The 23,939-nt window shown below is 27.9% G+C and overlaps 1 protein-coding gene across 1 annotated transcript in view; it reads left to right on the top strand.

The window, feature by feature from the left end:
• The first annotated feature begins 474 nt into the window (after positions 1-474).
• The window catches only part of LOC129906356 (uncharacterized), a 65,264-nt gene continuing 41,799 nt past the window's right edge, over positions 475-23,939 (top strand). The window contains exon 1 of the mRNA XM_055982092.1: positions 475-1,074. Coding sequence (XP_055838067.1) covers positions 945-1,074 — 130 coding nt within the window. The 5' untranslated portion in view covers positions 475-944. The remainder of the gene's footprint in view (positions 1,075-23,939) is intronic.

Consider the following 23,939-nt stretch of genomic DNA (forward strand, 5'->3'; position numbering starts at 1 on the left):
TCTCTTTCGATCGAACTGCATGCGAATGAGTAACAAATCTCAAAGCTTAAAGTTTAGAAATAACTTGATTGGCAGCATCGAGCCTTAGCCCAACCGCTCCTTTAAACCAAAATTACGGATATTGCACGAGTACAGTAATTCATGTTAATAAATAAGAGCAAAAATTGTATACACACATAACCAAGTAGTTGAGACTTTATAGCTTAATACGACACAACTGAAACTTGAGTTGATGTGGTATTGGTGTGTTGGTTGCCGATAGTGAAGGCTTAAATGAGGGATTGATCTTCGAATTCTTGTGTTTGTCTCTGTGGTAGAACAGAGACTGCAATTCGAAGTTGGTAATTTCTTTGCGTGGTCTCAACCAGCAGCAGCAGCAGTAGCAATAGTTGTTGTCTCGAAGACTTGGTTCATTTAGAAGGTTTTAAATAACCGTTCAGAGTTAAGGTTGCCTTCAGTTTGGTGCTTAAACGCGGGTCGCGCATTTCTTATTTCGCGCAAAGTTAGCTTGGATTGGTGTTCTCTTTTTTTATTTGTTTAAATTTCTTTTATAAATCTATTTCATCACGATTGTAGTTCCGCAAATCCTTCATTAGACCAATTCACATGAATGGATAAATCATAAATGGGATACTTCTTCATCGAATAAGCTGTGATTTTTTGGTTCGCGGAGTTTAATTTTATTTAACAACTGGATGCTTTGAAAAATAAATTTATAAAACCGAAATCAATAAATATATCAACCTCAAATAAATAATTCTTTTATTATGTGGTTATTGTGACATATTTTTTATTTTTTTTAATCAGTTATGCATTTTATATAAGGTGCAATTTTTAAAGTGCTAAACAAATATTATATTTTATATCGAAAATAACTTGGATATTTTTATTAAAAAAAAATTAAAACAAAAAATAAAATTATAAGGAACATCAACGGTCACATAATGTTTGTGAAGTGGATTTTTAATTTTGGATTGAACAGTTTCCCTGTTGTCCTGACAATATTTGTTATACTTTTGGATACTAAACGCCTTGCAAGTGCCGTACGTGTTGGATCACAGTCAAGAGTTAAAGGTAAAAATTTAAAATAATTGAAATTGGTGTTATATTAGGATGGCTCGTAATTTCTTAATTGTTTCAAAATTTATAGAAAAATAGATACATTTGGAATACGTATGATTTTTTTGTTTTAATTTATAATTAAAAAAATATCAATTACGAAAAATTGGTATTTCACCATTTTGTTTAAATTTGTTCAATAACTAGTTGTAAAGTAAAAAGTTTAAAGATAAATTTAAAAAAAATAATTAAGTGTTTCCTTCTTTTGCTGTTCTAAGTAATACAACCTCATTTTTAAAAATATTAGTCCTGTATTTTTAATTATTTTTTCCCGGGGAATAACTTGAAAATACTTAATAGATCCTGATTTCACGACATGATAACCACATAGAAAAGAGAAACGTTTTGTCTGTCATTACAAGCCTTTTCATTGAGGTTCATGAGTTGTGAAATTATTATAAAGAAAAATATTAATCTCCTACAGACGATATAAACATCCTTCTCGATGAGGAAAAAACTATTACCCTCTTGAAAAATGAAATCTGTTTGAAAAAAAAAAATTCATTTATTGCTTGTTCACATCTAGATTAGCTCTTTACTAAAAAAATAATTATTGATTCAAGTCTAGTTAGTGAATAGAATAAACCAAAAATTAGGGGTATAAGAATTAGAATTTGTCCACTATGTATTTTTTTTTTTTTTTAAAGATCCTCTCAACTTAAACATTTTTGTAAGTTGTTCTGGCTAAAAAAAATTCAAAAGTAAAACACCTCACATTTTCATATTTTTAACAAAAATCAGTGTAAATGTTTAAAATTTGGATAGATGATTTGGATTGACCTCGAAATATATCGATTAGTAATTAAGATATAAATGATATTTCCTCTAAACTGAAATTTTTAGTTTGGCAAGTAATTAAAGTAATTAAAAAGTATAAATTTCTCCAACGAGTTATTTTCTGATCAAATCAAAAAAGCTAGATAAACTTTAAAAAATTAGATAATTAAAAATTAATAATTAAAAAATATTAAATAATTTAACATGCACGATCCACTTAGAAGTTTAACCTTCGTATACCTTTCTATCTGGTCACTTATTTATTTTTTACTTCAGTTCTTAAAAGAGAAAATATTCGCATTTAGTTTTATTTAGGTACAATACCAAAAAAATATATTTTGCATTTTTGGTTTGCATTTCGGAAAAAATTCCAAAAAAGCCAAATCAGTTTAATGAGGAGAGGTTTTTCAGATGCGCTTAAAAAAAAGGATGCATTTTCTGTCCATAGTCTTTTGTCCTTTGAGACCTTCAAGTAGTAAGACCTGAACTTAATTCAAAATGTTTTCAAATAACTGATAAAAAAGTGTGAATATTTTGACCTTTTTACATGACTGCGTACAGAGATTATGAAAAAATTTTCTTATTTTTTTGACGTTTCTCTGGCAAGACAAATTTGGTAGTGTGCAAAAATAAAATTATAAATAATTTAATGAAAATTTGAAGAGGATTTTTTTATTTTGAGCTTGTTTCATTAAATAATTATTTTGAAAACATTTTTTTTTTTACAATTATGAGTACTAGAAAGTGCTACTTGCTAATTCATTTAACATTTCTTTTTAAAAAGTAAGTTTTTAAACCCCAACGCCGCATTAGATATATAACTTCAAAAATAAACCCCAACGCCGCACTAGATATATAACTTCAAAAATAAGCATCATTGCTGAATTTTCAGTTAGAATAACGAATTCAATGCTAGTTCATTTGAGGAAATGAGGAAACGAAAATGTCGTTTCAAACTACATTTTAGGGTTAAGAAGTTTGAGTAAAAATCTATCTTAAGAAAATTGACCAGGCCTGAGCTGTTCAATAGAAAAATAAATATTTTCAACACCACTCTCTGGAATGGATGCAATGTTTTCTTCTTACAGTTTCAAATGACACAAGACCTTGCAATAATACGACGAAAATTATATATACCTAAGTTCCTAAGTGCTCGGTTGCCTACTCGTATATTACCTTGTGAAGTTGTAGATCAAGGGGCCAGTAGTGCTCAGCCAACTTCTCTAGCAACTTTGGCACTACACCCTTATTTACAGGAAACAACTCAGGCCATTTTCGGACCCCCTCTAACTTCCACACCAAAGATGCTATAAATTTTAAACTCGCTACATTTGTTGAGGTGGTCAAAACCAAACTCCTCACAAAATTTCTTGCTTCTTACTACGAGTAGTTTCTGAGATATTGGGCTTCAAAAATCGAAAAAAAAACCGTAACTGACTCACTGACAGATCATCAAAATAATGGAGAACTTCCCGCAATTGTAGAAACTTGAAATCTTACACGGTGATAGGACTGGTGGTGTATACAAAGGGAAAAATCGAAAATTTCAGATTTTCAATTCAGGAAGCGCGCCCAGGCGTGGCATCCGCCCATTTCCGCTGAATTTTCATCAAATATTATAGAGCACTTCTGACTGTCGTAGAATCTTGAAATTTGGTAAAATGCTAGAGCTGGTAGTTTATACAAGGAAAAAATTTAAAATTTGAAAATTGTAGCCATGGGGCGCAACAACCGCCCATTTCCGCTGAATTTTCATCAAATATTAAAGAGCACTTCTGATTGTTGTAGAATCTTGAAATTTGGTAGAATGGTAGATATGGTAGTTTATACAAAGGAAAGCATTTAAAATTTGAGAATTTTAGCCAGTGATCGTGGCAACCGCCCATTTTCACTGCATTTTCATCAAATATAGAGATTTTCAATTCTACAGCCATATGTACCTTACAAAAAGTAGTGAAATCACAACAAAAACATTACTGTTAAAAAAAGAGCCAAGTTCTCCTATGTTGAAATTATGTTGGCACAAAAAGTACTGAGATGTAAAAGTGTACCAAGTTCCAAAGTTTGGGTTCAAATTCGTATCAATAAAATTTTGATTGTTTACTTTGCAATTTTTGAAATAACTAAGAGAACAATCAAAATTTTATTGATACGAATTTGAACCCAAACTTTAGAACTTGGTACACTTTTACATCTCAGTACTTTTTTTGCCAGAATAATTTCAACATAGGAGAACTTGGCTCTTTTTTTAACAGTAATGTTTTTGTTGTGATTCAATTTAATTGAAATACCTGATACGTTCGGTTTTTATAGTATTTTCAAATTTCGTCCATCGAAATTACATATTATTTAGGTGTAGGGTATTTTTTCTGTTGTTTAGTTTTTTAGAGGCAAAATGTTATAAAAATGACAAATTAAAATCTTAAAATGTCTTTTAAGCGACCCGAAAGGAGTTTATTTCATTTAAACATACAATTTGTCCTAATAACAAGTGAAGTCCCTTGACAATACTTAACAAAAAAAAAGAACTTTTACCTTTAAATAAATTCTACTTGTAACACCTTTGATTTTAATCTATATAAATGGTTAAAATTATTGTCTTTAAATCAATTTATCCGTTCTCTTCTCAATTCACAAATTCTCAATGTCCCTCAAGTACAATTTTAACTCCACTCAATGTTCGTCTAACAAAACCCAATCTCTCATGAATGGCAAAATATTTTTAATATCAAGTGTCGTATACTCGAACATTGTATTTAGACAACATAAAAAAATTAAAACCAGTTGAAAAATTGTTTTTACCTCGATTAAATGTGTGTTGTAAAAAAAAGTTGTCAGTGTATAATACATCAACGAGAGGTCCACAGAGATTTCTTAATTCTTTAATGAACATGTTTCTTATCACTTATGTGGGTTTTCTAAATCATTAGTCATGTATTTCAGCATTTGTATATAATTAATTAGACAGTGCAACTGACTTTGTTAATACACATATGAATTGATTGAATATAATTATGAGCAAAAAAAAAAAAAACGTTGGAATTTGAAATCGACACTATACATTAATTGGCATGATATAATAATTATTTTGCAAAACCAGATTTTGGAAACAAGAAAAATTCCTACGCTTTTATATATTTTTTCTACATTACAAACTTTTTTATCTAGATTTTTTTATTATATAAAAATGTATGTTAAATTCGTATGTGTTGGAAAAAAGCACACATAAAATAGTTTGAAAACCTACACTATCTTACTTATATTGGAATTTATTTTAACTTATTTATTTAACTTATTATGTATTTATTTATTTATCTAATATATTAATTATACATAACCTCTGCAACTTTTACTCAAAAGTCACTTTTTTATCCAAATATTACTTAAACAGCAAGAGTTCGTACATTGTATATACTCCTTTAATAAAGTACCATTTCCAATACTCAACTAAAAATTTATAGCCTTGAAATATAAACCAACTAAGTGCGTCAGAGTCGTGCATTTTTTATTATTACTATTTTTTGAACTCGAATTATATCAACTCACTCCAAAATAATAAATTCAATAAATAAGATTTATTTTTATCTGCATTCAAATTTATGTAGAAACAAATGAAATAACTTCTTTATGCTAATTTCAACAACTCACTACTGGGCAATAAAAAACCGATTAAAAAAATATAAATTTTTATAATTTTTTTTATTTTTAATTAAAGTTCGATAAAATAAATTTTAAATGTTATAAGCCATAATTCAATCAGAAAAGTTCATAAATATAAACAAATTACTTTGATTTGGTTTGGTGAATTTATACTGAAAAATAACATGAATATTGTAACAAATTTTTTAACTCAAATGTAGTTGATTGCAGTTTGAATGATGCATTACTTTTGAAAATCAAAGATAAAAAAAGTAATATTTCAAAAATTAATCAATATTCATTTCAAAATAGAAGCCTTATGCTTTTTTTATTATAGCAGGAGTGCAGTATTTTGTTTAATAAGTAGTAAATGGTTTAAAACCATGGATTTTAAAAATTTGAGTTTTAGGCTTTTTTTTTAATAAAAATAATATTAAATTTAAGTTTTTTTCATCAATTGCCAATTTAAATTTTAGGCTGGCGTATAGAAACATATTTTTTTTTTTTTGTGAGAAAAGTTATTCCTATTTAATTTTCAGTTGATTTTTAATTGTTTGTTTCTTATCATTCAGTCAATTAAAAAAACCCTTTTGCCTTAAAGGGGGAGGGAGAGGAAATAGACTACATTTCATACATTTTTTCTTACCTAACTTACACGCTTTAAATTTTCGTCGCATCTCATGAAAATCAACTTGTTTAAAACATTATCGAAGTGGGTCACTATGGTGTATGCGTACTTTTTTTTTTACAAAAACCGACTTTACTGGATTATTTTCTGACAAATCTTTATAACTTTATTGGACATCAAAAATTCCGTCTTCCATGATTTTGACCCACACAAAACCTTGTGCTTTTCATTTTACTGCGATCAACCACTGAATAATTTACCCCAAAAATAACAAAATAAAATAATTTTTTAAAAAAAGTTTGTTCAACAACAAAAACTTTAAGCCCTACAATCATTTAAAAAATTTAACCAAAGTAAAACACACGTGTTTCCTCACTCAACATGAATTAAATTTAAGTTACGCAGGCATATTATGAATCAATCAAAACTGTCATAATACCACACCTTCCATCTCATCAAAAGATAATTTACAATAATTTCTTATTAATTGTTGCTAATTTGAATAATTTTTCATCAGTTCTTGATTAAATCTGAATGAATTGTTGTAAACGTATTTACGGCAAAGTTATTATACATTTAAAATTAATTTCTATCGACACTTTAAACTGGTTTTTAATTGCAAACTTTTATAAAAGCTTGCAGCTATAATCATATATCGTTATGAGTTACGCATTTTTTTTTTAAATATTAATAAAGCTTAAAATACCAATCTTAAAGTGGCAGTTTATACTTAAGAAACTTGTGTTAATTTTAGCAACTAATCCAATCCATGTAGAATTTAACGAACAAATATTTTCTGATTGAATTTAATTCTCAACGCAGTTTTCCATGTTGTTTTTCTTTTTTTTTTTTATATCCACACAATTCTTGTGCGTATCTCGCATTCCAGTAACCCACTTTTAAACAGCCTCCTTTAACTTCATATATCATATCGTTTAAATAATTTAAATGAAAACAAAATCGTTAGAGCGACCAATATTACGTGCACGTACGTTGTCGATCGTCGGTCGTATTTACACACTTGCGTACCTGAAACTAGTTATAAAATTATTTATCGAAAGATTTACCAGTGATCCAGTTTAAAATGAGAACATAGAACAATCTTCAATATAAAGTTGTATAGAGACACACATGACATCTAAAAGATACATTCAATTAAAAAAATATATAAATATATTTAATTCTAACGACTGGTTCTGGCAGATCAAGTTGAAGTATAGGCATCAGTTTGAACAACACAAGAAAACTCTTTACTGGCTTAGTAATTGGCAAACAATCTCTAAGATCTCATCACTTATGTCATGCGATTTAAAGCAGCTTTCAGAAAAATTCGTCTTTTAGAAATAAGGCGGAGAAATTTATCTAGACTTGTTGACGGATTTATCTATACTTTTTCAATGTTCAGTTAGAAGATTGATAATTAATTTAATACCACTCGAGGTCAAATTAATGAGGAATTAAACTTTTACAATTTCTCGTTGAATACAAATAAATTAAATATTCCTGTATCACGTAAAAATTAAATAAAGAACACTAGGTCGCACGTTTTTGCCATTAAAACTTAAAAGAGTTTTAAAAAAAAACAAGAATTTGTGCAAAAGTTACAGTAATTCGGATAGTTCACAGTCTGAATCAGTTAACTGAATTCACAATTACATTCTACGCACTTTATTCAAGTTAACCTTTTTATTATTTAAAAAAAAAAACAGTGCTGCATTGACGAGTCAATATTTGAATTTTTTGACATATTTTAGAGAAAACTACTATACTTTGAATGTTTTCCTTGGAAGATAAACATTAAAATGCATGAAACTATGGATCTGATGCATAATTTTAAAGTTAATGTCGGCTATTAAACTGAAGAATTTTTTGTTACAATTTTTGTTTTACATTGTTAGGCAAATAAAATAAAAAAAAAAAAAAACACGTTTGGATGTCAGCTCTTTTGTTTTAATTCTCACACTTTTCATACAGACGTCAAAAGTGAAGCACATAATTTAAATTTACAATTTTTTTTATAATTCTTTGAAATTAACAAAATAAATATTAAATAATATAAAAATGATATTAGATATCTTTTATTCGAGCTATGACATGACAGAATTCTTCGTTCAATTCAAAATAAAAGCAAAATCGATTGACATTGTTGTATTTCTCTCCATCGCATCGAATGGTAAAAAATATTTTACCAATTATTTTCTTCTAAAACTATTTGAAAAATACATAAAATGTCTTCGATTCATTTTTTCTTTACCAGTATTTGCTTTTTTTATTCGCTAAAATACTTAATCTTATCAAATAAAAAGTTGCTATCAAAGCGATTGAAAACACATAATTTTCTTAAATAGCTATGTAATAAAACATTTTTCGAAAACCTGCAATCAACTAGTCTTATTGTATTGATATGCTTTCAACTTTCTATAAATCGGCAAAAAGTTCAATTACATCGATCGTTAAGAGGAGCAACAACTTTTAAATTAAATAATCAAGATGTTGACTTGAAATACATCTCACACAAAACTCGTTCAATTAACTTGTTATAGTTGTATTAGCAGAGGGATGACTAACCTGGAACTCAAACTCTCTAAGCTATATGAGACCTGGAAACTACCCAGCCTCATTGATATGATGCATTTGTGCTAATGTGGAACACCTTGTGTGGTTTTGCACTTGAAGGTCTGTGACACTATTTATACCTATATGTGTATTTCTAATACAAATTAATTCACTGAAGAAAAGAAAAAAAAAACGTTCTAGCGTGGGAAAGCAAAAAATAACAAGTGCTTATACCGCATATCACATTACAACGTCACTATAATAATAATAATAATAATATCAACAACTCTATACCATAACCTCTTTTCCCACGAGCCCTACATTTCAAATTCATGATTGATTGGTGTGTAAGTAGAAAAATATTGAGATTATGATCATGATTCAAGGAAAACTTACGAAAGCCCTTTTGAATTGAATGTGACTCAAAAGCGACTCCACTCATGACAAATTACTGGTTTCCTGAAACCTGTGTGAATAGAGGCTCATATTTCTTTATACCTACCTATCCATGAAGACAAATGCCCATACCAATATTATAAGACGTTTGCACGCTTGTGCCAGCTAAATAGGAAACCATTAACTTTTTTTTTCCAGTCAATTGATTGATTTTAATGCGAGAATACAGCCTGAAGCGTGAAGGGAATAGAAAACAAAGGTGTGAAGTCAACCGCAGGCTCCTCCTGAATTATAGTGGTAAGACAGTAAAAGGTGTTTGTTTTTTTTTTTATTTTTTTCGTTTCTTTTCTTCTTCTTTTTTTGTTTTGTGTCTTAGTAAGTATTTCCTTTTCCTTTCAATGGTGGTGTTTTCCCGTTTATAGTGAAAAAAACCAGACATCTTGTGTCACCAATACTATCTTTCAATTTATGGAAAATTATCTTTCAATTAAAAGCTGCACAGTAGGCGACTTAACATTAAATCAAAGTTTTTATTGCAGACTTTAACTTTTACTAAGCAAACAACTTAAATTTGATTAAAAAGTCATGTTATCGTACAGTCGTGTCTTTTTTTGTTCAAAAAATATATTTTTTTAATAAATTACAAATGTATACAACGTAAATTTGAACTGCATAAATCTTCCATTTCAAATTTTTGTTTCATTTAATCCTTCGGTACGAAACAATTTTTTCCAAAATTCTGTTAAACTGAATTTTAACATCAATTCTTTCCGAAAAAATGTAGGAATTCTTTTAAAAATGTTTGCTTATTTCAATTCTTTCTAACATATGAAACGTATACAGTGTATATACTATACACGGTTAAAAATTTTGGTGTAGATTCTACGAAAATTTGGGTTACATTTGAGGCAACACCAAAATTTTATTTAAATTTCTAGTACAAAATTTATTCAAATTTAATTTTTTTGTATTAAAAATCAAGGACGTTTTCCTGAATTTACACAAAGCGCCTTAAAAATAGTGCAAATTTGGATTTTTATTTTTTACTTTTTATCAGAAAAAAGGTGACCAAATGCATTTTTCTGAATCAAAACAGTTTTATATAAGTACTTATTCAGGTAGCGATGACCCTAAAATTGCTTCCAATTTCGTTAACGTTCTTAATACAGTTTGATCAAAATTTTATTTCTTGTCTTAAAAAAAGAAAACGAGTATTTATTTTTATTCTTAACCAGATAAAGTTATAATTTAGGTGCAAAGGAAATAGTTTTTAAATATTTAATCCTATGTGGGCTTGAGGTCACATAGGATTAAATATTTAATTAAACAAAGGTCACGAAGTAAGGAATAATTTAAATAGTTTTTAATTCAAATTTTCTTATATTTCAATACTTTTGAATACATTTTAATTTTTTTGTATTTGAAACCATAACATTTTATTTTTTTTTGTATTTGAAATTAATAAAAAAAATTATTAAAAAACTGTGTAATAAATTTTTTTGTTTCCGTATCTAATAGCTTAATATTTACGATTCTTTTTCATATTTTTGAATCACAAGATGGCTTAAATTACTCTTTTTCTAATTTACAAAAAAAGTTTGGGTTCAAAAAACCAAAGCGGTTTTAGACAAAACAATTCGAAAAATATTCTTAAAAATTAATACAATATTTGAAAAAAAAAAATAATAAATGTTTTTTATTAACAATATATAGGTACCCCAAACAATTAATTCATTCACAAAACAATGCTATATTTAATCAATTTCATTTTAAATTACATAAAATTATGTGCGTATCAAAAATGATACAATATGGGTTTTAACTACGACACAGTTTTGAACCGTGTAAACAGTCGGTTTCCTTAATTTCGTCAAGAACTTAATACATACTTTAAAGTAAAAAAAAGGTTACAATAATTTCTAGATGGAATCCTTACTTTAACTAGTAATAGTTGAGTTGGGACTTATCGTAAATCAGTAAAAGGACTGTTGTGAAGTTTTTCGACTTGCTAACATTTGAATTTTACTTTATTTGCAAACTATATTAAATATTATTATGACTATATTTTAAGAGGAAGAAATAATTTAATATGATTAGAACTTTCGATCTGAAAAATTAGTTCAAAAAAGTTCAAAAAGTTTAAGTTTTTCCTTTTAAACGATAGATGAACTCAAAAACTCATAAGTTTAAGTGTATCTTTTTGACATATTATTATTAATCCGTATAAGCATTTATAAACTATATATTTTGGTCTTATTCAAGAAAAAGAAAAAAGTCTAAGTCAAGCATGGCTTCGTCAATAGGAGGTCTACTACTACTAAACTTGTAGTCTTTAACAACACCCTTGAACGTGGCTTTCAATAAAATCTAGTGTATCATTCAAAATTTAAATTTTTAAAATGGTTTTAATCCTACCTTACCTGTAACGTGTTCAAATCAAAAATATTCATTTAGATTATGTGAATGTATGTAACTTCTGGCATTCCGCAAGGCAGCTATTTAGGACCCCCTTTTGTTTTTTATTTTTACTTGTAAAATTCATGGTAGGCACGCTGCGCTGGTGACATTAAAGTTTATATCAGTATTAAGTCAACTCTCGATTGCTTTAATTTAAAAAGACTCTTGAATAGGATTTTTGATTGGTGTGAAATTAATAACGTTCATCTTAGTGTTTCAAAATATCAGTGTATGTCTTTGTAGTAAAGTAAATTTTCAATAAAATTTTCATATATTCTGGGGGAAACAAAGAGTTATGGAAAAAAAGATCTCAGAATTATATTTCGCCTTCTATGTCAGGTTTTTCAATTCAAAACCCCACTGTGATTTCCTGAGCTTATTATTTTTTTTTTGTACGTCTACATGCATATTTGGAACTTGTCCAATTCTTCAAATGTTATTACCCTTTCGGTCAAGACCATAACAATTATTTCCTCGACATGAAAAACTTGTATACCTAACGTTTGAATGTTAAAAAGCTAATGCCTGTTCCGTCACGCCATTGCCATCTCCTAAAATTGATCATCAATTGTAAATCTAGGAAAACCTGAAAACTCAAGGAGGGGTTTTTAATGGTTCATCTCTGTATTTGTTAAACACTACGGCACGAGCATAAAGTATTAAAAATACACAAAAATAAAAAAACAAAAACTTGTGGAAATTCAGCTTGACGCATCTAGACAGGATATACTACGACTTGCACTCTGTCAAGACTTCAAGACTTTGTTTTATTTCTTTCCGGTTAGCGGTTAACAGCAAAAAAAAAATTATCTCCATCAACAAAAACAACAACAAAAAAGACAACTGTATCTTCTTCAGGCGATGGCTGGCTGGCTGGTTTGTTACTGGTAGTGGTAGATGCATTCATGTTTGTCTAACTTTTTTTCATGTACCATAAAGTTGTTGTTGTGTCTTTTTTTTATTTTTTATTTTTGAAATGTCAGAGAAGAAAATTGCATGGAAAAGTTGTTCGTTTACTTTAAGAAGTTCATTGCGATCACGATTTTTTTTTTTTATTCATTTTACTATTATATTTTGTTTAACAAATATCATTTGTTGGATTGAAGGACACTAACTCGTTTTTGAGTTAGGTTGACTTTTACTTGCATGAATGTTTTTGTCTTTGAATTTTAAGTGATTTTGCGTTTGGAATTTGAGTGAATTCTTGATACTTTCTGTCTGAAATGCAAATGTTAACTGAAAAATAAAAAAAAAAAATATGTTCTGTTTGCCCCACCTACATAATTTTGAATTAATTAAGACTTTTGAAAGCAGATTAAGTTTTAGAAATATTTGTGAACTATTTGATTTTTTTAATAAGAAACGACTAACAGTTTAAAATTTAAATTATTATTATTTGAAAAAATACATAAAAATAATAATAAATTGAATACAAATCCAGACAACAAAAGAAGCGCTAATTGGCGATTTAAACTAATAACAGCTCATTTTTTCCACTTACATTAATTAATTATACTCTTTATTTGTTGCTACTTTTATACTCATCAATAGAAATCTAATACCTAACTCTTTTTTGTTTTTTTTCTCTTCTAGGTAAGTTTTTTGGCCTTTTGTTTTGCGTGCTGAAATTGTAAAATCTGAAAAAAATGGGAACATGTGGTGTATAAATATGTGTGTAAATTGAAAGTAAGTATGTAACTGCTATATAGAAAAGATTTTATAAATTTAACTTTAGTTAATAAAGTAAATTAATTTCGTTTGTCTTGTCAGAAAACTTTTGGAGTTTTTTTAAAGTGAACAATTCTTTAGTATCGTAGTGATTTGAAACACGATGAAACGTGTTTCAAATGAATATGAAATTAATTTCATATTCATAAACCTGAGATAACGGTGAAAAGATGTTCTTTTTCAAAACATGTTATATCTTTTGATCTAGAGCACATAAAAATTGTATTTAACTTCAAAAATTCTAGCTCTTTTTGTGAATGTCGAACAAAGACAGACATGATTTAAGAAAATATTTAAAGCTTAAATAATAACCTTTCATATGATATAAAATTTACTATAGGTTGTCATATAAAAAAATGGATTTAAAGGTGATGGAATAAAAAAAAGTTAGATTTTTTCGATTTTTTTTTTTTTTTTTTTTCTTTTCAAGAAAGATGATTTTTTAAGGTTTCACTTCTACTTAGTGTGAATTGCAAACATGATTTTTTTTAAACTTTCTTAAGAGCTTTCTTAACGAATTTTCATTTTTCTATTTTAAAAATTTTCTACCCAGGTCAACAGTTATAGAAATTGATAATATTATTTTGACCACATTCTTAATTAGACAATTTTAACGTATAGATAAGACTTAAATCTTACTTTCATTAGATTTCCATGAAATACCTTCTTCTTGAAATTTTTGTAACGGATTGAAATAATTTAGTGCGTAGAAAATCTTTTTACAGAATACAGAAAATATTCTCCTTTTTTATTTTTTATTAATTAATTTCACGATAGCAAAACCAACAAAATATATAGCTTCGAGGTTTTGTTTCCTTCTTTTACAAGAAATGCTTCGAAACATTATTAGTAATCCAGTTAGAAATTGTTCTGTATTATTATTAAAATGGTATAAAAAAGAGTACAATGTATAAGTAATGAATAGCAAATACTCTATAATTTCTTAAGTACTCAGATCAGAAAGCAAATAAATCAAATTAAGTGTAACAATTTATTTAACCTGTTTACCTATTTGATCTAAATACGAGGACGTATATCTACTTATTAACAATTAATCAAATTCACTTTCAGGGATATATATAATATAATAATAAAAACACTTAAACCTTTGACCGTCTTGAAAGAAAAAAAAACAGCATTTTATGTTTGAAGCTCAACATAATCTTTTTTAATAGTTCTTGTTTTTTTTCTGCTGTTTGTTATCATAATAATAATTGATTGTTTAGCTATTAAATAAAGTGAAACTTTTTTTAATTCAGGAAATACTTATTTACAGAAAAACAAACACTTTAGGTGTGGTTGAATTTATGTTTGAAAACCGTTCACGAGATGGAAATATCTCGTAAGCGACCTTAAAGTAATATTTTCTAATATTTTCTAGACAAAAAAATTCTTCCGTATTATTTATGAAAATGAGAAAAAACCCTTGTACCTCAACAATATGTAAAAGAGAGTGAAAATAAAAAGTTTTCACAGAATTTCCAAATTCCTTAAATTCATTCATTTCTTTGACATAACTTCGTCATAATTTATATTATAACTCATCTTTTCACTGAACACTCTCATTTGAACAATATGGTATTTACTTTCGCTATCGAATATTGTCGCTATAAAAAATCCATTCATGTACAGGAACATAAAGTATTTTCTTCAAAAGTATTTTATAAACGAAACATCACCAGAAAAAAAAAAACAACACGCGATATATAATCAATTTGAAATACAAATACAGACAGAAATATATGTTATGTTAGAAAGTGCAATCATGAGACCATTGGTTTATGTGAGAATTTCTTTTGTTTTAAATGAATAAAACGTGATGCGATTATTTCTTACTGATACATACTTTATACTATAGCTGCTTTTTGTTGACATACTTAAAATTATAAGAAAAAAAAAATAAAATCTGATCTGCTTATTAAAGAAAAAGTTTCAATTTCTTTCAAACAAGATAAAAGATCGTATTGTTGTTGATTTAAAAGTGAAAATATTCCTCATCTGTTATTTTGTTTTTTCTGTGTTTTTTTGCATAACATTCACTCATGGAAATCTTATTTTGATTTAAATAACAAATAAAAAAAGATACACATCTCATCTTCCATCTTTTTTTGTTTTTTGGGAAATCGGAGCTTAAAGCCCATTGTAAAAGGTTTTATTAGTCAAGTAAATTTTCTTGTTTTTTGACAATAAAAAAAATAATTTGCTAATTCAGAACTTATTGATGTCATTAAAAAGATCTTGTTTTATATAAATTTAAACTTAATTGCTAGACTTGATATTTATCTATCTAATGTCACTTTTAGAGGCAACAAATTTAAGGACTAAGTAGATAATACCAACTTTTTGAATTAACATTTAAAAATGTAGTTAATTTAACTATCCGGTCTTGCAACAATATGACTCCACTTGGAACTCACACTTAACAATCCTGATAGAAAAAGTAACGAATTCCAGGTTTAACTAAGTTAGGTATGACTTTCTGTGAAGTCAAGTAAAATGATAAAAGTTATATCAAAAAGCTATTTAAAGTAACATCTTTTTTCTTACCAATTTCAACATAAAGAACTTTTTTAAGGCAGTGAAAAGTACATTCGAAAGTTATTTTACAATGAATTCAAAATCTAAAAAATCATTTCCTCATTTTTATGATTATGGACATGCCATGGTAACATACCAAAACGTCACATTATTTTACAAAATTTATTATGAATGCAGACATAAAACCCTCGGGATAATATTTATTACTTCAACAAGAAAGTATTATTCTTCCTCCATTATGCACTTTGTGAATTGAGTTGACATATGATTGACAAATTGCTAGGAAAACTTTGATTTCGTGCTTTCGTGGAAATGAACAAAATTTCCTCGAGATAATTTAAGCAATATACAATGTATAACTTGAAAGATTTAAAATGTGAAATAAAAATGTGAGAAAAACAAAACGTGTGACATTTTAAGACGCTACTGTATTTGTTTCAAATGGTCCTTCTCTCAACAAGAGTTTATTTAATTTTTGCTAACAACAATTCATTAAAAAAAATAACCTACGAACCTAATATACTTCCCACTCATTAAAAATGCGCTACAAAGTTTGGATTTGGATCATAAAAAATGCAATAAATTTTGAATTTTATTTAAAGTCATTGTTTTTGTTTATTTACAAAGAAAACCACAATAAAACAATTTATCAACAATTCAAAAACCGAAATTATTGTAAAATTTAAAATAAATTAAAGAATTTTATTTATATAATTCAAATACTTTTACATATGCATACAAAATTCTTATTTAACTTTTCCTATGGCACAATTACTTTGATTGCCAAATATTTACCACGAGGCATTTAATTTATTGTTTTGTTGCAAATGCACAAACCGCATTTGTTTTAGGTGGGAACATCACCCATCTGGTGGTGAAAGACAATAGAATTTAAATCATATTTCATGAGAAACATTGTGTACAATGAACTGCTGCGATGCGAGGCTTTTTGAGATGTAAGAAATGCAGGGAAATTATTGTGCAACAAATGGCTCTGTCATCGCAGATAGTATAGGTATAAAGGTGAAAAACATAGACAAGGAGACGAGAAGTTGCACGGCTACTTTGCTTGGACTTATGGCATACGTTTTTATTTTTTGACGCCAACATAAGATTTAAAAATTCAAAGAATAAATTTGCTAATTGAGTTTGACATTTGGCCCCGACTAACTTTGACATAATTATTTGATTTCGTTATGGTTGTCGTTTTTCAAATTGTATGTTTTATATCTTGCCATTGCGTTTCAATTGTATTCAATTTTCTGTTGTTACTTGCTCAATAGGGCAAGTATTGGTTTCGTGTAAAAAAAAAAATTCGAGGTTTTAATCAAAACTAACATTACGATGATGGAGAAGTCCGAAAAAGTGGTTTTCGTCATGACGTCCGTCGGTCTGTGCGTCGGTGCGTCGGTGCGTCGGTGCGTCGTCACAAAAAGCTGTACATGAAGCTGCAGCCTAAACGGGTTGAGGGATTTTCTTGAAATTTGGTACAGATGATTTTTTTGTAATTTCCAAGATTGGTTTTTTTTTGTTTTTTAATATCTCGCTTTAAACGTATACCTCCCATACAAAGTTTTGGAGTTATTGCAACTTTCTCGAAAATGGCTCTAACGATTTTGATTAAATTTAACATACGTAATGCTGTTTGCAGTTCTAACATAACTGCGTTTTTAGTTTTTCTCAAAAAATGCGGATAGTGAAAATATGACATTAACTCTTTTTTAAATCGCGGATGTCGGCTCTTCCCGTACATCTTAATGGAGTTATTGCAATTTTCTCGTAAATGACTTTAACGATTTCGATTAAATTTTACACAAGTAATGTTATACGTAAATCTAACGTAACTGCATTTTTAGTTTTTCTCAAAAAATACGGATAATGGAAATATGACTTTACATTTTTTTTAATCTTTGATGTCGGCTCTTCCCGTACACCGTTAATGAGTTATTACAATTTTCTAGACTAAATTTGATATACATAATGCTTTAAGTGATTTTAATATATGTAGCTAATTGCGTTTTTTGTTTTTGTCAAAAAAAACACGAGTAACAAAAATATGGCGTAAGAAAAACTAAAAAAAAATAATTTCGTATTTTTTCATTTCTTATGAAATTCCTTAAAAAAATCAAATTTTAACTAATTCAATATATTTTTTTTTTTTAATCTTTGACATAAAAGCTACTTTTATCATAAGAGCAAGTACGTGCGGCCCCAGTCGTGCATTTTATTTTTTTATTGCATGTAGATTGCAACTTCATTCTATCTTATTTTAATCAAATTGAAACTATTTCGAAATTTAACTTTTTGTGGGAATTTGAGATTGGATATTTCTATTGTGTACAAATTAACGCAATATATTGTTTAAACCGCTTTCCGTAAAAATTTTGTAACCAAGATAAAATTAATTTTTTTCTGAAATAGCTAGCTGGATAAAATATTTATTAACACTTTAGAAATCAAGTCATTCATATTTAAACACTATTCTCAGAATGTTGATGAAATATTTGTGAAGTGTCGTTATAATCATTTTTGTAAAATGTTAATGAAACACCAGGAGACTTGGCAAGGATCAAATTGAAACTCACTGAAAAATTTACGAGAAAATCCAATAAATTAAAAATATCGAAAGATTAAATAGCATCGATTTTTTTAGATCATGTTTTACAGAATCTAACTCCACACTTTTTGAAACAATCTTGCAACTAACTTTGAAGGTTATGAAGAAAAAATGTGGTCATTTCAAAAGAAAAGTAATCATACATTTGTTTTTCAAAAACCAAGGAAAATGAATACTTTAAATAAAATTGGAACGAATTTTTCGTTCCATGAAAATAAATCGTTTCAACAAAGAGCTTGCTCTACAAAACGGCAATAAACAGGACAGTTTTATATGAGGAGAACTTTGACGGAGGAGACGATACCAAATACATAGTTCTACCAAAGTGCTAAATTACATATTCTTAATCCATCTTAGCACATCAAGCAAATGAATGAAAACGGTCTAGCTAGGGTCTTTGAATCAAAATCCCTATATTTGATTAGTGTGGTATTTGTGTTTGAAACAGCATGAATTATAGCTTAAAAGAGGTTGTCTGTAAAGCCGGTTTATGGACGATGATTTTACGTGATAACGTCGTCAGAAAACAGGTTGTGTGCTTTTGTTTAAAATGAGTCATTTAAAGCGTTTACTTATTTCCAACAATCATAATTTACAAGAAAAAGCTAAAAAAAATACCTTTTTTTTTTTTTTTTAAATTTAAAAAATTAAAAAATTATGCAATTTAAAAGCCAAGTATTTCTTCTTAAGAATTAAACCATTTTTTTATTTTTACAATGCTCAAAAAGTATACAAATAATTTATTGAAAACAATCATTTTCATCAAAAAAAAAGCAAAAAAAAACATGAATTTTTATCTTCTCACGTCATTAATTCCATTTTTCCCTAACAACCATCTGAAAGCTTATTGTCTTAGCTCAAAATATATATATCAATCAGGTCTATGAGACATCTACAAAAAGAGCTACAATTTTTTTAATTCGATCAAATTTCATTAAAAAAAGTAGAAAAAAACATTTATTTTTATGTTCTCACGCTATAGGATCAATTTTTTTGTTTGACAACCTATAAAAAATTTTATACCATGTGAAAGTTTATTATTTCACCTTTATATGACGTATCAATCTCATTTCAAAGATGCCTACAAGAGAAGTTAGAATTTTTTTAAGTCAACCATGTCGAATTTCCAGACTGAGATTACGGTACTTCCCACACAGGTATCTGTTCAGGGGGCAACAGATCTGCACTGGTGTTTTGAGGGTTTTCGCAAGTTTCTTGATTTAACATTGAGTAGCTTGTAGTTAGTCTACCGTTATGTGTGATATACCAAATGAAAGGTAATTGTATCAGGATGCTCATAAAAGTTTAATAAAATTTCTATCTGCTCTTGGTCAAAAGTTACAACCTGTTGAATTCTAAAATTTTATTTTACCGGTATCTCAAAATTCCTGTATCTATTACAGAAAAAAAGATAAAAATAAAAAACGATGAAAATCGGTTAAAAACGGTCAAAAAACGTGTTTTTTAAAAACTTGTTTCTTCCGTTATTCAGTCAAAACACACTAAGCGATTCCACATGTATGCATAAGGCCAAAACCTACATGCCCTAAAAGCTAAAAATCAAAAGCTACCCAAAATTACCCCTAAAAAACAAGGTGTTTTTAAAAAATTCATATTTCGAAACGCAGAGTGTTGGCAAAAAAATCCGTACTAGACACCTAATTTTTTTTTTTTTCATCTTTCACCTGGCACCTTTAGAATTGTCAAAAAAATCATCATTTTGTCATAGCCCCAACACGTGTACAACGTTCAAACAAAACGTTATAGCTAGTTTCAAAATTTTTTAGAATTTTTTCTTAAATGCAGTTATTCTTAAATTAGTCTCATCTATCTATAGCAAAAAAAAAATCATTTCTCTATAACTTCGCGTTTAGATTTTAGTTCAAATTTCATCTTTCCGTTTTACCGCTGTTTAACCTATTAAATGACGGAATTTTTAAAAATCCTTCATTTAGGTAAAGCTTTAGGTTATTATCTTTCAAATAAGCTATAGAAGATAGCACGCACGTTCAAACTATTTCTAAAAACGAAAGATATTCTTGTCATATAGTTTATTTATTTATAACTTTTTTCAAGTATATTTTTATAAATACAAATTCATATAATACGGTAGGTACTACCTAAATGAAATATTCCGTTTCAAGAGATCTTGTCGGGGAGTTTTCTAAAAAAAATTAAACTACCACCCATTAATTAAAGTAGTATTTATTTTTCTAAAAAAAAAATTATTCCAAGAAAGTACTCACTTTCAAAGAAGAAAACTGGACTCACCTAAACACAGCAAACCTTTACATCTATACCAAACCCATTTTAACTGTTAAAAACTAAAATTGATATAACTGTAATTCGCCTCCAAATACCAAAAAAACTTGAATATTTCCGTATTCTCCAAATTCCACAAATAACTTTAATAAGCTCACCTGTCACAATGACATTCGTCATTACCAACTGACAGATCCAATTAAGCATCACCTAACAAAAAGAATTTCAATAAAACCAGATTTTTGTTTATTATACAAAATAAAAAGAAAAAATACTAACATTCCATATAAAATAGGATAATTTGGTATTCGATTTATCCACTAACTTGATTTGAAGATATAAACTTTCCGACAAAACCAAAACACAATCTGACATCAACATTCCAAAAAAAAAAAATGCCCATTGTATTATACAGATTTGCAGGACCTACATAGATATAGTGTGACAAAAGTCTAAACATTTAAAATCAATCAAGCCGCACTAAACCATGGCACAGATGATGCTGGTTCACATCAGACAAAATAAGAGTCAATATTCTGGTATAAATGTAGATAGATACTTTCTTGTTGCATGTCCAGGTTTAAAGTTGCAGGTGATTTGAACACGAACGCGCGTTCTACGATCACGATTTTGTATGTACTAGCTTGCTGATGGTTGTCAAAAAGTTTTTCGTTTTTTTTGTTTCTTTTTTAAAAAAAAGTCAACTCGAATTGGAGCAGCCGGCTTCTCTCTTGGCCACAAAATTGATTACTATCTTAACTTGGTAATTGTTTTAGTTCAAGTATTTGTATTTCTTTTTTTTTTATTTTGTTTGTTTGTTTTTGATGGCTAAAAAGGCTTACATAATATTCGCCAACGCTGGCGCTGCTGCGCTGCTGTTGTCGCGAGTAAGTACAACAATTTTTTGTGTGTCATTTTGTTTTGTGCCATTGTACTCGATATTCAATTGTAATCGTTATTTGAGTCAGATTCGGTCAACCATTGACAGATTATCGAGTTCTTTTTCTAAAGATTTACCTTGTTTATGCCAATAAGAGTTAGTATAAAGTTGTGTTGTGGATATTTCTATGTTGGATGGTATTGTGAAGGTAAAAGAAAGTGTGTGTTTTGCTTGAATGAATTTTGTGACTCAGATATTTTGACAAATCTCCAATTAGCTAGTTTTGTGCGGGATCTACGATTGCTTTGGAGGATTATAATAATTTTACTTGATCTATACTAATGTATCCAATGGATATATTTACTTAATTGACCGCAATTAGATAACGAAGTATTTTGATGAGGATTATTTATTTGGGTTGCAAATATGTAGGTAATATGTCGACATGAAATTGTATAAATGTAACTGACATAATACAAAATTTGAGAGTTTGTTACCATTTTAATGAGAACGGATTTATAAAATTAATTGTTTATGTAGGCATATATTTTTATCAATTAAAACTTATTACTTTTTAAATATAAATTATAAATGAAAAATTGAACTTAAGAGCATCTATCTTGTTTTTGTTTTGACAGACATAAAAAAGAATGTAGAGAACTTATTTCCACAAGTAAGAAATCAGTCTATAAAAAAAGGTTACTGATTTCTCAGATTAGGTTTTTATTTTGGCATTGATTCTCATAATCCGCTAACATTTTACCCTTTTAAAAAAATAATGACTAAACCCTTCGTATCTCAGCTCCAATGAATTTCTATTGCTGATTCAATCCAAAGAACTTGTCTCATCGGTTACTTTTGCCTAATTAGATATCAATACTGGGTGGGTCCCAAGAAAAAGATATATCTTATCAATAATATAAATTAGTTTTACATTCATAAAAATATTTCTGTAAAGGTTCAACCCAGTCAACAAAACGACTACAAAAATCCTAAAGGTTCACTACTCTAAGAGCCTTTTCATAGTTTCTGCTTTAAAATAAATAAAAAAAATATGAAGTAACAAGTGAAAGCAACTGCGGTCAGTTGCAAATTTTATAATTCCTTTTATCCTTCTATAAAAACTGGATTCACTCAAACCAAATCAATAAATTTTTTATTTTGCTTTAACTAAGATAGTGAGTGGTATTTATAAGTGAAAATGGGTGTTCCCCAGAGGAAAAAATAAATCTCGTATTGAATTCATAATTATGTACTTATTTATAAGACTTTTATGTGCACCAGTTAGTGATATTAATTAATAGTCTTATTTAATCAGAAGAATTACTCGTTAAAGGAAGTATTTCATGTTTATTTATATTTTATCCAAAAATGTTAAACTATTAGAGCAAATATTTATTTTGAACGGTTATGTCTGGTTTGATTTGCCATTATTACCACCTCTTTTTTTTCAGTAGCAAAAAATATCAATCAATTTCATATTTTTTAAAGATTGAGTATAATGAGGTTGAGGTCAGTCATTAAGACAAACCATTCATCAAAGCTAATTAAAAAAATATAGTATACATTAGGTATTCAAATTAAATTAAGTAATTTATTAACACAACAACAAAAGCTCATAATCGAACTTATGTAAGAATTGGTTAAAAATGCTAAACTGATTTTGAGCAAAATATATTTTTAAGAAATGGAAAATAATATTATTAAAAAAAATGAAAACTGAAAAAAACTTCAACACATATTGTTTAAAAAAGTGTTTTTAAAAAATACACTTCTGAATTTGTTTGTTAATACTTATTATGTACCCCATCAATTAATTATAGCTTTAAAGCAAACATTTAAACATTCCTTCATATAGAAAGGGCGTTTTTATTTAGCAGCTAATTGCACATTCGTTAATCATCAAGATTGATTAATTGCTTGTTTTATTATTTCAATTAACTTTTTTGGCGATTTTATTTAAGATTAATTTTGTTCAAAAGTAACTTCATACAATTTAATTATCTTGATTAATTTAAAGGTTATCAAGACTCCAAAAAAAACTATTTAATTAAGATCGGCATTAAAAAGAAAACTAATTAAAATAAGTTAGTGAACTCAAATTAATTGTGAAATATTTATTTCAATACCATTTTTATTATATACTTGAAATTGAAACTATGAAGCTCTCTATATCTAGTAATTCAAAGCAAATATATCCTTGCAAAATAATGCAATACATATGCATAACCATTTACCTACTAGTTTCATGCAATATGAACTGAATAAGTTTTGACCTCAGCTCTTTTGTTTTGTAGTTCAAGTTTAAATACACCTCATTTAAATCGATTCTTGCTTTGATA

The sequence above is a fragment of the Episyrphus balteatus genome, chromosome 1, assembly GCF_945859705.1.
Source record: "Episyrphus balteatus chromosome 1, idEpiBalt1.1, whole genome shotgun sequence".
NCBI classification, from domain to species: Eukaryota; Metazoa; Arthropoda; class Insecta; order Diptera; family Syrphidae; genus Episyrphus; species Episyrphus balteatus.